Source organism: Astatotilapia calliptera, chromosome 5 (assembly GCF_964374335.1).
Source record: "Astatotilapia calliptera chromosome 5, fAstCal68.1, whole genome shotgun sequence".
Taxonomy (NCBI): domain Eukaryota; kingdom Metazoa; phylum Chordata; class Actinopteri; order Cichliformes; family Cichlidae; genus Astatotilapia; species Astatotilapia calliptera.
Window position 1 is genome coordinate 25326034 of NC_137426.1, and position 14929 is coordinate 25340962.

The 14929-nt window shown below is 45.4% G+C and overlaps 1 protein-coding gene across 1 annotated transcript; it reads right to left on the reverse strand.

Moving 5' to 3' along the window:
- Positions 1 to 7845: 7845 nt before the first annotated feature.
- LOC145419215 (uncharacterized) lies at positions 7846 to 11667 on the reverse strand. The gene is made up of 2 exons (XM_080301933.1): positions 11245 to 11667; positions 7846 to 11114 (listed from the first exon to the last, which is right to left on the reverse strand). The coding sequence occupies exon 2, from the start codon at positions 10057 to 10059 to the stop codon at positions 7846 to 7848; it is 2214 nt and encodes a 737-aa protein (XP_080158059.1). The 5' UTR covers positions 10060 to 11114; positions 11245 to 11667.
- Between the last annotated feature and the right edge of the window lie 3262 nt (positions 11668 to 14929).

The window sequence follows — 14929 nt, forward strand, 5'->3', positions numbered from 1 at the left end:
GGATCCAACAAGCTGTCTGCACCAAATGTGTAAATACACACTCACTGGCTAATACTTTTAGGTTCACCCACCTTGTGAAGGATATAAAAAAAACAACAACAGCAATAGAATAATATTAAACACAAAGTGAACCCGTCTTCCTTCATCAAATAGGTTCTTTTAGATGTTAAGGAGGAATTGACTTAACCAGGCTGGCGGAGAATGAAGACAACCGGACACCTGCAGCAGATGGGGGAATCAGTGAACTTTTATTGAGACAGAGACAACCTCTCAAAAACAGCTCACATCAAGAGATTCCTAATATTTTCTGTGAGGATGGGTATATATTCTCTAAAACTTGCAGGAGGGGGTTGTGAGGAAAGTGCTGCATTAGCAGAAAAACAACTCCATAAAAGGAAAGCGGCCTTGAGTGTTCTAGTCTTTTCGCTTGCAGATATCTTTCGCCTGCCGGATGAGGCGATCGCTTCTTATCGCTCTCAAGGCCAAAGTCGTGAGCACACAGTTGCACAGTAACTTTAAAGCTGTGAGCACATTTTTATTACACAGTTGCACAGTAACTTTAAAGCTGAACAATATTTAAAGCTGAATAATGTTTGATCAGATTATATTTTCTTCAAATCCCCCTTTTGACCCATCTTAAATGGGTCAACACACAAAAATAAGTAACATTCAAAGGAACACAGAGACGTGTCGAAGCCTGGCTCGAAAAACTCCTCGGGTCTTATCATTTGTATTTATCTGTCATTGCAGATGAGGAGAAAAGAGTCCAGGCACCACCCTGCCCAGGGGTCGGCTGCAAGCAGTCTCGGTTCCCGATGAAAGCAGTAACAGCTGTCCTGCACACACGGATACAACGAGTTAGTGCAACCAGGGTAGTGACACAAAATTAACAGTTCCTGTAACTCAGCAACCAAAAAGCATAAGTAATGATAAAAATGTGGAGAGTACAGAGTATACTATAATAATGAGAGATATAAACGTGAAAATGTGAAATAATAAATCAACTGTAAAATAAACTCAGAACGGTAACTGCTAAGGACATTCAAAAGTGAATATGGTAAAATGTGAGGAATGGGTGTGGAATAAAACAATTCATATCCATTTGTGGGAGTACATATTCGCTCAGGCTTAAGTCCGGAGACCCTGAGAACATCGCTTAACCCTCACAACCCGACCAGACACAGTTCAACCAGATATATCCTTCAATAGGAATTGGGTGAGGGAAACAATTAATAACAAACCTAATACAAAACACCACAGAGAAACAACCATTCTAGAAGCATTTAAACAAGAGAAAGACGATAATGTTCGTCACCCTCACGATCAGAGTTTTCATCATCCGTTGGCGAGGAGGTGGGAAGTTGACTAGCCAATAAAGGCATCTGCCGGGCGAGATCCTTATCCTCAGGAGTGAAAGCTGTAACAATCAGTCTCTGGAAGAGGGATCGAATGCATGGAATACAACAGCAACCGCAGGTGACTAGGATAGCAACAAAAACTGAGATGGAAACTAGGATGGAAGCTACAAGGGCCTTATATTTGCCAAACATGTTAAGCCAAGAGTCCCACATGGCAGTATCAACGCCCGAGTGTTCCTTCATTTTAACAGTAAGAGCTGTGAGACCAGTAATAGCTTTAGTGAGGGAACCATCAGGAGCTGTGTTATTGGGGATATAGGTACAGCACTCCTGACCAAAAAGGCTGCAGACTCCGCCTTTTTCTGCGAGGAGAAAATCCGTTGCGACCCTGTTTTGGAAAGCCATTAGGGAAGTGGCAGATAACTGTGCATGCACAGCTTCAAAACCATCTCGAGTGTAATTAGCCAACAGTTGCACATTAAAGTGAATGTAGTTAATTCTGTCTACATTCGCATTTATTTCAACCATCCAAAGTATCGAGGCCCATCCTGCTTTAACCTGGTCTCGCAGTTTATATTCATCGGGGACCCCACGGGGTATACCTACAGCATCAATATAGGTTGGATTATGAGCTGAACCTGGGATTAGAGAACGTTTAGAGCGGCGTTCAGAGGAGGATGGGAGGCTAACTTCGTGTACTTCTATAGAGAGATCCACTGGAGTGACTAAAACAGGTAAAATAAGAGTTATGAGAGCGCAAAGACCTGACGCATCCCGAGGGAAACCATCATATAACTTGTTATTGCCACACCACCACCACAAATCAGCCCTAGCCGTAGGTCGGAAGTTTGGTTTCATAACAGTCATCTCAGTGCACCAAGAAGAGTTCAAGCTACCTAGTTTTACTACATTGCCAGTCAGGTTAATACAAGTGAAATTGTTCACAGCTACATCTGAAGAAAAGAAAGGCGGTTTATTAGAGACTGAGCGCTGAGTTTTAGGAAAGTGGTTTTCCAGATATGAGCAATGACCTCGTTTTGTATTGTTCATAAGATGCAGGAGGCATGCACTATTGACTGGCGCCGGTACAACTCGTAAAGTGGGGCGGGCTCCCATACATACTATGCAGTCGGAAGCCGTCGTGTCAGCAGCTTGTTCAGCTAGTAGTAACCAGTTGTTTGTTGCTCCAGAAATACCGGTTAGAATTTGGAAGAGGTCATCTTTAGACATTTTATTTGTGTCTACAATGCGTATTCGGCCATTTCTCCCCCCGTTTGTATATGTCACCGGAGGGCCATTAAAGGTGGGATTATCATCTTTAACTACAGAGCTTGGAACTGCAGCAACGCTAGGGCATATTTCCATTTGCCAATACAGGGCGGTGCGATCAGTCCAAGGGGCAATTATAAATTGTTGACAGGAGGTCAAGGCCAGATCCTTTAGGGTAAAAATTAAGCCTGAAAGATCCGGTTTTTTTGCTATTCTGAGCATATTTTGGTTTCTCCAGTGCAAAGCCTGACCCCTAGAGTACTTTGACCAATCCAGGTCCGTTTCTGACACTAAACTGGACCACTTCCACTGATGCCAACCTCCCAGGGTTATATACCACACTGAGGAGGAGAGATGTACTGCCAGGTTAAAAAGATCCCCCCCTTGGTCTTTGGTGACGGGAGTGACTGGGAAGCTAGCGAAATCTATTTCAACTACCCAACTTTTATTGTTGGGGACACAAAGAGTAATCATTCTAGTCGTGCTTGGGGTACAGGAGGTAACCGTGTCTCGTTTCTTTCTAACTGGATCGGGCGTGGGCAAAACTGGAGAGGAAGTGGTGGGCAAGACCCTAGGGGCTACATTTGTCAGATTGGGACTTTCAGAAAGGGGCGAAGCTTTTGAACTTGAAGGTGTCAGAAGTGTCGGGAGCCCTTCACAGATCAGGATTATGCCAATGGGAATGAGACCCAGGGCCAGGAAGGAAACAAAGACGCAACATCTTTGCCTGCCTGTCATTTCAGGGGGAAAGGGCCAAGACATGTTTACTTAGCTTGGATGTCGTCCAATAGAGGATGATGGGGCAGAGAAAGGTGGTCCAGTTTCCCCCACCTCGCCAAGGGCGTGTTCTAGGAGTTAAAGAGCAACAAAAAGTATCAGTGACACAACTTTAAATGAGCTTTCAGCGGTTAAAACTATTGCAATGTAAAATGTAAATCTTAAAAACTCAAGCCAATATAAAAGCAAAGTCATAAAAGATGTTAAAAATAAAAAAATAAAAATGTTTAGTTCAGTGTGAAGAACACCCCCTTTTGTAACCAGCCGGCTTGTAGGTTGAGCTTTGGCTCCCTCAAGTGGTTGGTGATGCTGTTGCAGCTCCTTCTGACAGGTCCTTCTGCACCTCTCTCAAGGTTCTTCCTGGTTCGGTGGCAGCAGCGCACTGTGTGTAATGAAACCAGGTGTCACCTTTACCTTCGAGCCTGACAGCGTGGGAGGTCCGCTCTGTTATGCGGTAAGGGCCTGTCCAGCGAGGCTCAGCCCACTTTCTCTTTGTGACTTTCAGGAGGACGTAGTCCATTCCAGGTGTAGCCGCCTCTTTCAGCTCTTGCTGGTTTCTTTCAGCGACCTGTGAGGAATACTGGGCAACAAAACTGCGGAGCATGTTATAATATGTCCTCGGATCGAGGTCTGAATCAGCTTCATCCGACATTAACAGGCGAGAGGAGGGGCCAGGAAAAGGCCTGCCATGCTCCAACTCAAATGGAGTGTAACCAGAGGTTTGATTTACTGAGCATCTTATGGACATTAATGCAAGAGGCAATGCTTTAACCCAATCTAATTTGGTCTGTGCACAGATTTTAGCCAATTTAGTTTTTAGAGTTTGATTCATCCTTTCCACTTTCCCCTGGGACTGGGGGTGGTAAACTGAGCCAAACTTATGTTTCAAACCTAATGCGGCTTCAACCCTCTGCAGATCGTGGTTCCTGAAATGTGAACCATTGTCCGACCTTATGACCTCGGGAAACCCATGCTGTGGTATATAATGATTAATCAGACACTTCACCACAGTTCTACTGTTTTCACTTGCTGTCGGCCAGGCTTCTGGCCAACCTGAAAATGCATCCACAGCCACCAGCAGGTACCTGTAACTACCTACTCTGTCCACCATGTCTGTGTAATCAATGATTATTTCTTTCCCTGGGCAAAGTGGGATGGGGAAGTACCCTGCTATTGGCTTGAAGGCGGGCTTGATTCCAAATTGGTTGCACTCCTTACAGGTTTTAACCATGTATTTTGTCATGTCTTTTAAATAAGGGTGCCACCAGACGGCTAAATTTCTCATCATTTGTGCAGGTCCCACATGCCCCACTCCATGTGCCTCTTCCATTGCTGTCTGTCTGACCCCTGGCGGTAGAATGGGCCTTCCATCTGGGCCACGCCAGACGTCTGTGTTTGTGGCCCCTCTTGTTACCCATAATGATTTTTCCTGGGGGCTGGCTTTGTCCTGTAACTCTCTGATTGTGGCTAGGCCTAGTTGTATGGGTGGTCTTTCTGGAGGGGGTGTGGCTTCTGGGTCCATTACCATAATCAGGGAGGGTAAGTAACCAGCTGTCTGCTTAGCTACTAAGTCGGCCTGTTTGTTACCTAATGCCACTAAATCCAATCCGGCACTGTGTCCTTTGCATTTTACCACTGCCACCTTAACAGGTAGCAACAGTGCTTCCGCTAATTCCCTCATTTCCATCTCATGTTTAATAGGCTTTCCGCTGGCTGTCAAAAAACCAGCTCTTAGCCACTGCTTGAGCTCCACATGCACTGCTCCCACAGCATAAGCTGAATCACTGTATATATTCACTTTCTGTCCCTTTCCCATCCTTAAGGCTTCAATCACCGCTCTCAGTTCAGCTCTCTGTGCAGACTGTTGTCCTGTCAACTGCTCTGCCTTCACTGTTTTCCATCTCATGTCTGTCTGTTCCACTATTGCCCATGCAGCCTTCAACATTCCACTTTCAGTTCTGAAACAACATCCATCTGTGAACCAATCTTTTTCTGCATCCATTAGAGGTTCTGCCTGCAAATCTGGCCTGATTTTCTCCTGTACCTGCACAACCTCTTCACACATATGTGGTTCCCCCGATCCCATGTGATCAGCCATGTTTATGCCTTCATGTGAGTAGGTGATGTGTGGTGCTTCCAAAATGGTACTGAGGCGTCTCTGCCTGAGTGACGTGAGTGTGAAGGCCTGTGAAGAGACGTAGGCCACCACACTGTGTGATGTCAAAATTTTTAGTGGGTGGTTCATCACTATGTGTGCTGTTTTCTGAATGATTTTTGCAAGTCCAGAAACGTGTTGTGTGCACGGTGGGTGGCGTTTTTCAGTGTTGTCAAGCATTACGCTTACATATGTCAACACTTTTCTCTCTCCCCCTTTTTTCTGGAACAGGATACCATTAATATGGGTTCCAGTTCCAGAAACATCAAGATGAAAAGGCAAAGCATAATCTGGCACAGCAAGGTCAGAGGCGACAGAAAGCTGTTGTTTTAACTTTATAAACGCCTGTTCTGTTTCTATAGTCCATGAGAGGGGAGCAGAGAGGTTTCTCATGCCTTGTTCATTTACCAAAGCGCGCAAGGGGGAAGTAAGGCCAACATAGTCTGGGACATAGGTCCTGCTGTAACCAGTCAGGCCCAAAAATGACAACATGTCTTTTACAGTTAGAGGTTTTGGATGGTGCAAAATGGAGTTCCTGTGTTCTGGGGACAAGGAAATACCGGACTGTGAGACCATGCGGCCTAGAAAAGAAACCTGTTTTCTTGCAATCTGTAGTTTGTTTTTGCTCACTTTAAAACCTGTGTTGGCCAGGTGTTGAAGTACCACTCTGGTGGCCTCCAAACAGATGTCAGCCGTGGGAGCAGACAGCAAAAGGTCATCCACATATTGTATTAACATACAGTCAGATGGTAGTGGGCAGGTTTGTAAAAGTTCTTTCAAACACTGATTAAACAGACCTGGGGAGAGGGCAAATCCCTGTGGTAAGCGAGTGTAACGCCATTGTCGGCCTCTAAATGTAAATGAGAAAATGTCACGCAGTGACTCACGAAGTGGGAGGCAGAAAAAGGCATTAGCCAAGTCAATGCAGGTGAACCAGGCATGAGATGGTGGGAGGTTGGTCAAGGCAACATAAGGATTAGGCACAGGCAAAGTAGGAGTGCCAAGTAAGGCATTAATCCTTCTCAAATCATGTGCCATTCTGAACTTCCCCGTGCCTTTTTTCTCAACGGGTAGGATGGGCGTGTTCCACTTAGAGCAGGAGGGCTCCAGGACACCGGCAGTGACCAAACCAGAAATTGTTTCTGCAATCCCAGCCTCAGCCTCCGGTTTGTGTGGGTACTGAGGCTGCCACAAAGGGGTAGCAGATGACAGTTGAAAAGAGACTGGCTCCACATCAACTAAACCTACATCTGTGGGTCCAAGGGACCACAAACAATCTGGAAGAGAGTCGAGTAAAGGCGCAGCATCACAGTGGTCTGTGTGTTCTCTGCCATGTGACCCGCTGACCACTCTATGTTGCAGTGTTGAGGAATTAAAGCAATCATTTAAAATTTGGTATGTGTTGGTAGATGGAGAAAACAAAACCTGTGGGAGTTTTGTAGGTGTCCAGTCAGTGGCCGCAAGGGAACGTTTAACCATTCCACCCAGCTCCTTAGCCTGGTGTCCAGGATGTAAGGCCAGTGACACATGGGGAGCTGCCTCATCAGACATCATGTACCACTGTAATTGATCTGTTGTAAAAGTAACCGCTGCTGCCACTCCCTCCGGTGCCGCAAAAATGCATGACATGTTCAAAGACCAAGCCCGCCCCTCACACTGCTCTTGGAACATGTGCTGGTACCAGGTGGTGTCATGCCTGTCATAAAACAGTGTAACATGAGGTGGGTCAGGGGGAGGGACATAAGGATGCAGGAGTGAGAGCCACGGCCGCCATTGCTGAAAAGCAGTCCAAACTCCTGGTTCAGCAGGTGTTTCAACTTCCAATAATGCCCAGTAGATGTCAGCAGAGTCCGCTAAACAGGAGGAGGGTTGCAGCAGAAACTGACCACCTCCCTCTGGCCCATTAGAACAGGGAAGCACAACACCAGTAGGGAGAGTCACAGTTAGGCCTTGTGAAGAGCAGAGTATTGTGGCTCCTAATTTAATCAACAAGTCTCTTCCCAGTAAATTCACAGGCGCCTGTTTTGAACAAACATAGCTGTGTAACAAAGTCTGATCTCCAACCGTTGTGGGGAGAGGCACGGTGTAAGGCAGAGTTTTAGGTTCCCCAGATATGCCCACCACTGTAGTCACTCTGTCAGTAAGTCTTTCACGAGCAACATCCTTAATGGTGGAGTACGTAGCTCCAGTGTCCACTAAAAAGCTGCTTCTTCTTTTATCTACAGTTACGGACAGCATAGGGTCCGCCGTTGTCCCTTCACTGTCCTGGGCAGTCTGTGGGGTGTCCTATAGCTGGGGACCACCCTCGTAGTACTCCCACCCCATCACAGGCATCTGTGGGGCCGGGGGCACTTCAACTAAAGCACCACGAGGTCCACCTCTGTGGCCAGGATGCTGATAGGGCCCACCACGGGCTCCCCTGCCTCTTCCAGCAGCCGGGTTCAAAGGGCACGCTTTAGCCCAGTGTCCAGGTTGTCCACACCGGAAACAAACATACATCTGGCCTCCCCTACCACCTCCCATCTGACCTCTTCCCCTGAAACCACCTCTGATTCCTCCAAATGGGGAACCTCTCTGCCCATAAGGGGCCGGTGAGTGATAAGCACCATACTGGGGGGGCTGTGGATCAGCTGGCCACGGGTTCGGATACAAATCAGGGGCAACTGGACCAGGAGGGGGAGCCGCAGCGGCCACAAGCTGCTTTTTAGGCTTGTCACCTTTTCCACCCAGGTCGTTTTTCGCTTTCTGCAGCTGAACCTTCAACAGTTGCAACTGTAAATCTTCGACGCTCTCCGCTTTATCATCAGACTTAATCTGCACTTTGTTAAGATTAAAAATCAAATGTTTCTTCCAGATTGCAAAGTCACAGTCCTGCAAATCAGGATTATCCTCCATTTTCTGGCTTACTGACTCCGGAATGCCCCTCAGCACCGCCCTTCTAAACCACATGCTCTGTGAACAAGTCCTACTGGGGTGATGACCTGTATGGTTCACCCAGTCTTCAACAGCCTGATTTAGATAATGGGTGGGATTTTGCTTTTCCTCCCATTTAAATTTCTGTAAGGTGCCTTGATTTTTGGGTGGGAATTGTTTGCGCAGGGCCGGTCCAATAAACCTCAAGGCCTGCATTAGTGGCACCTCGTTCTCATGCGTGGTAGTACCCGCATTTTGTTCCAGATCCGCTGCCTGAGATCGGGATGTGCACCTAGTTATAATAGCTCTAAAATCTCCCAGTGCGAGGTCCTGTCCAGCTGTGTATTTATCCAAACCAGCTAACCAGGCATTCCCTCCCTCCATTATGTCAGGGAGTTTGTCCACTAGGGCCTGGACATCTCCGAATGAATAAGGTTGATACACTGGTCTACGTTGCGCTTTAGTCTGGACCAGGGGAAACATGCCTGGAGGCTGAGGCACAGGGCCCTTAGATCTAGTCTGATATCCTAAACTGTGAGGGGTAGAGGGGGGTGTATTGTTAAGGTCACTGAGTTCATCATCAGTATCCTCAGTTTTTCCCCCGCCTGGTGGGGTAGCAGTGTCAGCAAAAACGTGGGCTAAACTCATCTGTGTTTCCGGATCCTGACGGCCCACCAAAGACATGTTAACTGTGACATTTGGTGAAGTGCCAGGCTCAGTTTTTGCAGTAGCGGTCAGATCTCCTTTAACAGCGACGGGAGTGCTGGCAAATGGGTTGGACCGGGAAAGAGGGGCTGACGCAACACGATTATTCACCTGGACCACTGACCTACGTTCATTTAAGCAGCTGCGTAATGCTGCTTCTAGATCAGTTAATTGTTGTTCAGTGGGTTCCTGTCTGTTCATTCGAACCGCAAATGGTGCGCTCGCAAATGGGTCAGTTAGGCCCTCAGATCCGGTTCCAGAACAATCGGAGATGTAAGAGGGGGCTCTACTACTAGCTGAGGGTGTCGCCGACAGAGAGGAGCTTCCTGGGCAAAAATGCTTGGTATCTATGGGAGTTGGAGCTACGGGCGGTTCTTCTCCAATAGTCATTATTCCACCAGAGATATTAAGTACCGGATATATGCCTGCCGAGGGAGGAGTCTGGACTGAGGCAGAATAGGGAGGTGGCTGAGACCTATTTTTCTTCATGTGTGGTTTTGCAGTTTCCCATAAACACACCCAGTGATTAAATTTAGCTTTGCGGCCTGCGTGCTTATCTGCTTCCTTTCTGTGTCTCACCCCGCTTATCACACCTGCACCTGCTGCTGCTGAGTTGGCTTCTTCCTCTTTCTCTTTTGCCTGCATAGCCTTATTCTGCCAAATTATTCCCCAATTACCACTACTCCCCTCATTCTTTCCCTTTTCTTTCATTAACCTTTCAGCTGTTTTCCTCAATGACTCTTTCTGCTTTTTTGCTTCTTTAGGCTGGTGTGTGGAGTTGATGACTGTCTCAACACATGTTAATTGTTCTCCCAATGTGCTAAGAATAACACCGGGACCCCAACCATCATCATTAGTTTGTCGATCTAATTCTCCTTCCATTTTACTGTCAATGGAGGAGTGTTCTTTTATTGATTTTAAAGGAGAATTTGGGCCAGCTGGGTTTCTGCCTCTGATAGGCACTAATCAGCTGGGGCGCTGCTTTAAAGGTGAGTCAGCACTGAAATATCCCTTCAGGTGTTACCAAGCTTCTACCAAACCGGAGTCTGGCGGGTAACCTTGCCTAGAGCTTCCTGATAGGGGTGCTAGTTGGTTGTCACCTTGTTCACACGTCTCATTCACACTTCATACATTACCTGCAGTCACTCATTACCCTCCTTATGTATGTAATAAATGTGTAAAAAAAAATTCTATGTGTGGTGTATTATTTTAACCAAAAGAGGAACCTAGTTCCTTTAATTGTGTAATCTGTGAACACGGAGAACCAAACTGTCCTGCCCAGTGTTCCACAGCAAGCATTCAGCGTGTATTTATGTGTGTCCAATATCAAACAGAACATCAAAACATTTAAAACACTAAAATCATCGGGGTTTTAAGAAGAGATCCGTTTTCTCCTATTGATCAAAGGGACCTCTCCTTTTGGACTCCAACCAGTACTTCTCTTTTTTAAGTTTTAGAGGATCTTTTCTAATAAAGTCCTCTGGGCCTTCCTAACCCTTCTGTAGTTTAGAGAATATTACTAAAAAATATTCTCAAGGCCTTTAACCTTTTAATTTGTTTAGAAAGGCGTTACTAATAAACCCTTTCAAGGTCCCAGACCTGCTGAGGTATTTATCCGACACCGGAGAGCGACCCGTCGGCCGCAACCGTGGTCAGACCTCAGTTCACTCTTATCTTTATTCACTTATTCACTTATTTCTTATTCACTTATCTCTTATTCACTTGTCTGATTCTCAGCAAGCCTTAAGTAAGCCAGACAATTTTGGTTATGAATTACTAGGAGTTTGGACACTAAGTATTTTTATAATGTTCAATATAGCAGAAATAAAAGGTCTGCTTACCTTGTTTTTGTGTGCACACAGCTTTTGTCCAAACTCCGTTCACTCAGACCACGGCCGATGTCCTCCCCCCCGTTCCAGTTTGGCCTGGAGCGGATCCTGTTCCGTGACGCCAATTGAAGGATATAAAAAAAACAACAACAGCAATAGAATAATATTAAACACAAAGTGAACCCGTCTTCCTTCATCAAATAGGTTCTTTTAGATGTTAAGGAGGAATTGACTTAACCAGGCTGGCGGAGAATGAAGACAACCGGACACCTGCAGCAGATGGGGGAATCAGTGAACTTTTATTGAGACAGAGACAACCTCTCAAAAACAGCTCACATCAAGAGATTCCTAATATTTTCTGTGAGGATGGGTATATATTCTCTAAAACTTGCAGGAGGGGGTTGTGAGGAAAGTGCTGCATTAGCAGAAAAACAACTCCATAAAAGGAAAGCGGCCTTGAGTGTTCTAGTCTTTTCGCTTGCAGATATCTTTCGCCTGCCGGATGAGGCGATCGCTTCTTATCGCTCTCAAGGCCAAAGTCGTGAGCACACAGTTGCACAGTAACTTTAAAGCTGTGAGCACATTTTTATTACACAGTTGCACAGTAACTTTAAAGCTGAACAATATTTAAAGCTGAATAATGTTTGATCAGATTATATTTTCTTCACTTGCTAGTACATATACTTTGGACCCCCTTTCACATACAGAATTGCATTCACTTATAGGCTGTCATGTCAGCCATACTGACATGACAGCATCACCCAGTAGCTACAGATCTTTCAGCCCCACGTTCATGATGCCAGTCTTCTGTTCCACCACATCCTGTGAGTGTTGCATTGTTCGTACAGTGAACTCACTGCCATGTTCAAGAAACCAGTTTGAGATGGTTTGAGCTGTGGGACACAGTGTTTTGTCCTGCTGGAAGAAGCCATCAGATGATGGACACACTGTGGTCATAAAGGGATGGGCATGGTCAGTAACATGACTCAGATAGGCTGTGGAGTTTAAAGAAGGCCAAGAAAGTATCGGCCACACCGTTAACCACCACTGCAGGCTGGAACGTTAATACAAGGCATGATGGAACCATGTTGTTTATGCCAAATTCTGACCCTGCCATCCAAATGTTGCAACAGAAGTAGAGGCTCATCAGACCAGGAAACATTTTTTGAATCTTCTATTCGATTTTAACTAGCCCATGTGAACTGTAGCTTCAGCTCTGTGTTCTTAGTGCCTGGTGCGGTCTTCTGCTGCTGTAGCTCATCTGCAGAAATCCTCTTCTGTACGACCCACTGAAGGACCAAATAAAAGACCCACTGAGCGACCTACTGAACGGCCCACTGAATGACCACTGAACTGAATTTGGTGGTGAAAAATGTTTGTTATGCTAATTTAAGAGCTGTTAAAACAGACCAGTCAATTTTGACCGGGAGCACTAAAGTAAGGGGTGGGGTGAACGCGACAGGAGGGTTAAGTAATTATTTGAGTTCCTGTTGAACTCAAATAACCGCAGTTATCAGTCTGAAGCAGTCTGGCTATTCTACTTGGACCTCTGACATCATCTGACTCACTATATTTTTTCCTCTTTTCCCTAGAAGTGAATTTATTGAAAATGATCCCATTAGATCAACTGTTTCCTAAATAATCAGACCAGCCTGTCTGGCACCAACAATGATGGCATGTTCAGAGTCACTTAAATCACTTTTCTTCTAAATTCTGATGCTCGATTTGAACTTCAGCAGGTCATCTTGACTGTGTCTACATGCCTAAATCCACAGAGTTGCTGCTATGTGATTGGCTGATTAGATATTTGCATTAAAGAGGAGCCAAACAGGTATACCCAGTAAACTGTTTGGTGAGTCTATATTATACCCTATTAGACAGTTTATATCATACCTAGTGTTTGAATTCTTGAGTAAAGGTTGGGCCAAAAACAAGCTCATACTGTAGTTCACCCTGAAACACAACCAGCAAAATCTAATAAGCGGATCACAGCTCCCAAGTAAAAGGTTGTGCAATATTAAGAAATTCACTCAACAGAATGACCTAAATGCTCAGGGATGTATGTACAGATGTACGGACAACATGAAAACAGAATTCCTCTGGACACGCCCGTCTCCAGCACAGGAACGTAATAAATCAGCACTTCTTCCAACTTTCCACCAAGACTCCATACATAATAAAATCAAGGCTGTTATGGAGACCACATGACTGAAGTGGCTAAAAAGTGAATAAACACAGTGGTATGCAAACTGTGTGTGTGCGTGTGTGTGTGAGACAGAGAGACTATAAATATAGGGCACGGGGAAAAAATGGAGGAAATGTTTGGCCATTAATGTGATTTTGCTGCCATTATTTTCCAAGGAGAACACTTCCTTACACACACACACACACACACACACACACACACACACACACACACACACACACACACACACACACATACAGCATCTTTCAGCTCTGCCCTCTTCCTTTTTACTTGGAAAGTGAGGAGGGCAAAAAAACTGCAAAAAAAAAAGGAAAAAAGAAGAAAAAGAAAGCCAAGATGTTTTTCTTTCCTCTTTGGAACAATGCCAAACTCAGAGGAGGTAGAGGATGAAAAATAAATGCGTCGGGAAGAAGAACATATTCTTCGTGCCACAGATTTCTTTTAAAAAAACCTCTCAGTATCAGTAACATGTTTTTTCCTTGCCTCAGTCTTTACACAATTGCGATCGCCAACCTTAGCAATGATAACCAACAGCATTTAGACTAAATGACTGCATGCTGAAGTGTGGGGGGAAAGACCCACTTCAGTCTGGTGAGTGCTACATCCCAAAGGTTTATTGATGTTCTGCACGTACTGTATTTTCTCTGCGTCTCCACCTTCGGTTCTGTGAGAACACAGACAGTTATGCCGCCCCATGTTGGGCCTGAGAGCAGAGGGACATCCATGCGTTCCTCACATTCTGAACCAAACCACATGGTGGGTTTAGCCCTAATGATATTTGGATGACTTGCATAAAGGGCAATAACATCCAGTCTGGGATAAGTGGGCACAGAATTTGTAGAAGAGAGGAATAAAAGGCCTTCTCTTTTGACCCGCAGGGTCACACAGAGGCAGAGTCAATGCATTGCATGAGCTTCACATTACTGATTCGACTGCATGATTTTTTTCCTTTGCTTTGCCCTCTTATCACGACTGTCTGTTTAGTTAGCAATAAAACTCTCTGTTGCTCTCTCTCGCTCCTTCACTCACACACACACAGATACACACACACACACAGAAAACAACACGCCCTTGTTATTACTGGAAAGTCACAACTGACATCCCCCTGCAGGCGGCTGTGTGGCAACCGAACAGTCATACCCCAAGCTGGGCGCACAAAAATGCACTATCAGTGTGCACATGTGCTGCTTCGAGTTGTAGTATCAGGCGCTGATCAGGGCACCACCCGTCAAGTATTAATATACCCCAACAAACAAAAATAAATAGTCTTTGAGGACTACCTTAAAGTACGTGTACGCTGACGCCACTCAGCTCTGTATGTGCGTGTGTATAGCTGTTATCTGGTACCCACGAGTAGCATCTGCCTCACCCGAAGAACCTAACGAAGTCACCGACCGCCGTTCCAAGAAACTGTCCTAGTGTGACCCCGGACACTGAGACAGCTAAAAGTGGAGAATTTTGAACTTTGATATTATTATTTTTCCTTGTATCTTCGTCACATTGAGTATAAAGTCCTTTTTATTGGGCTTTATGGTGTTTGATTAAGGTCATTCCATCTAAAATCAACCAAGCCTTCTGTTCGACCATCTCTGATTTGCATAGAAATGCATTTGAAATTTTAGCTTGATATAGCAAAAATATTTCAAGATATATATACATATATTTTGAAAATGGTCCATCCGCCCACTTTTAGGGCGAGTCTGAGGCAGTGTTTGAA

What these genes read in the sequence shown, in the direction of transcription:
- LOC145419215 (XM_080301933.1), bottom strand. Translation starts at nt 10,059, where the DNA reads ATGGAAGGAGAATTAGATCGACAAACTAATGATGATGGTTGGGGTCCC.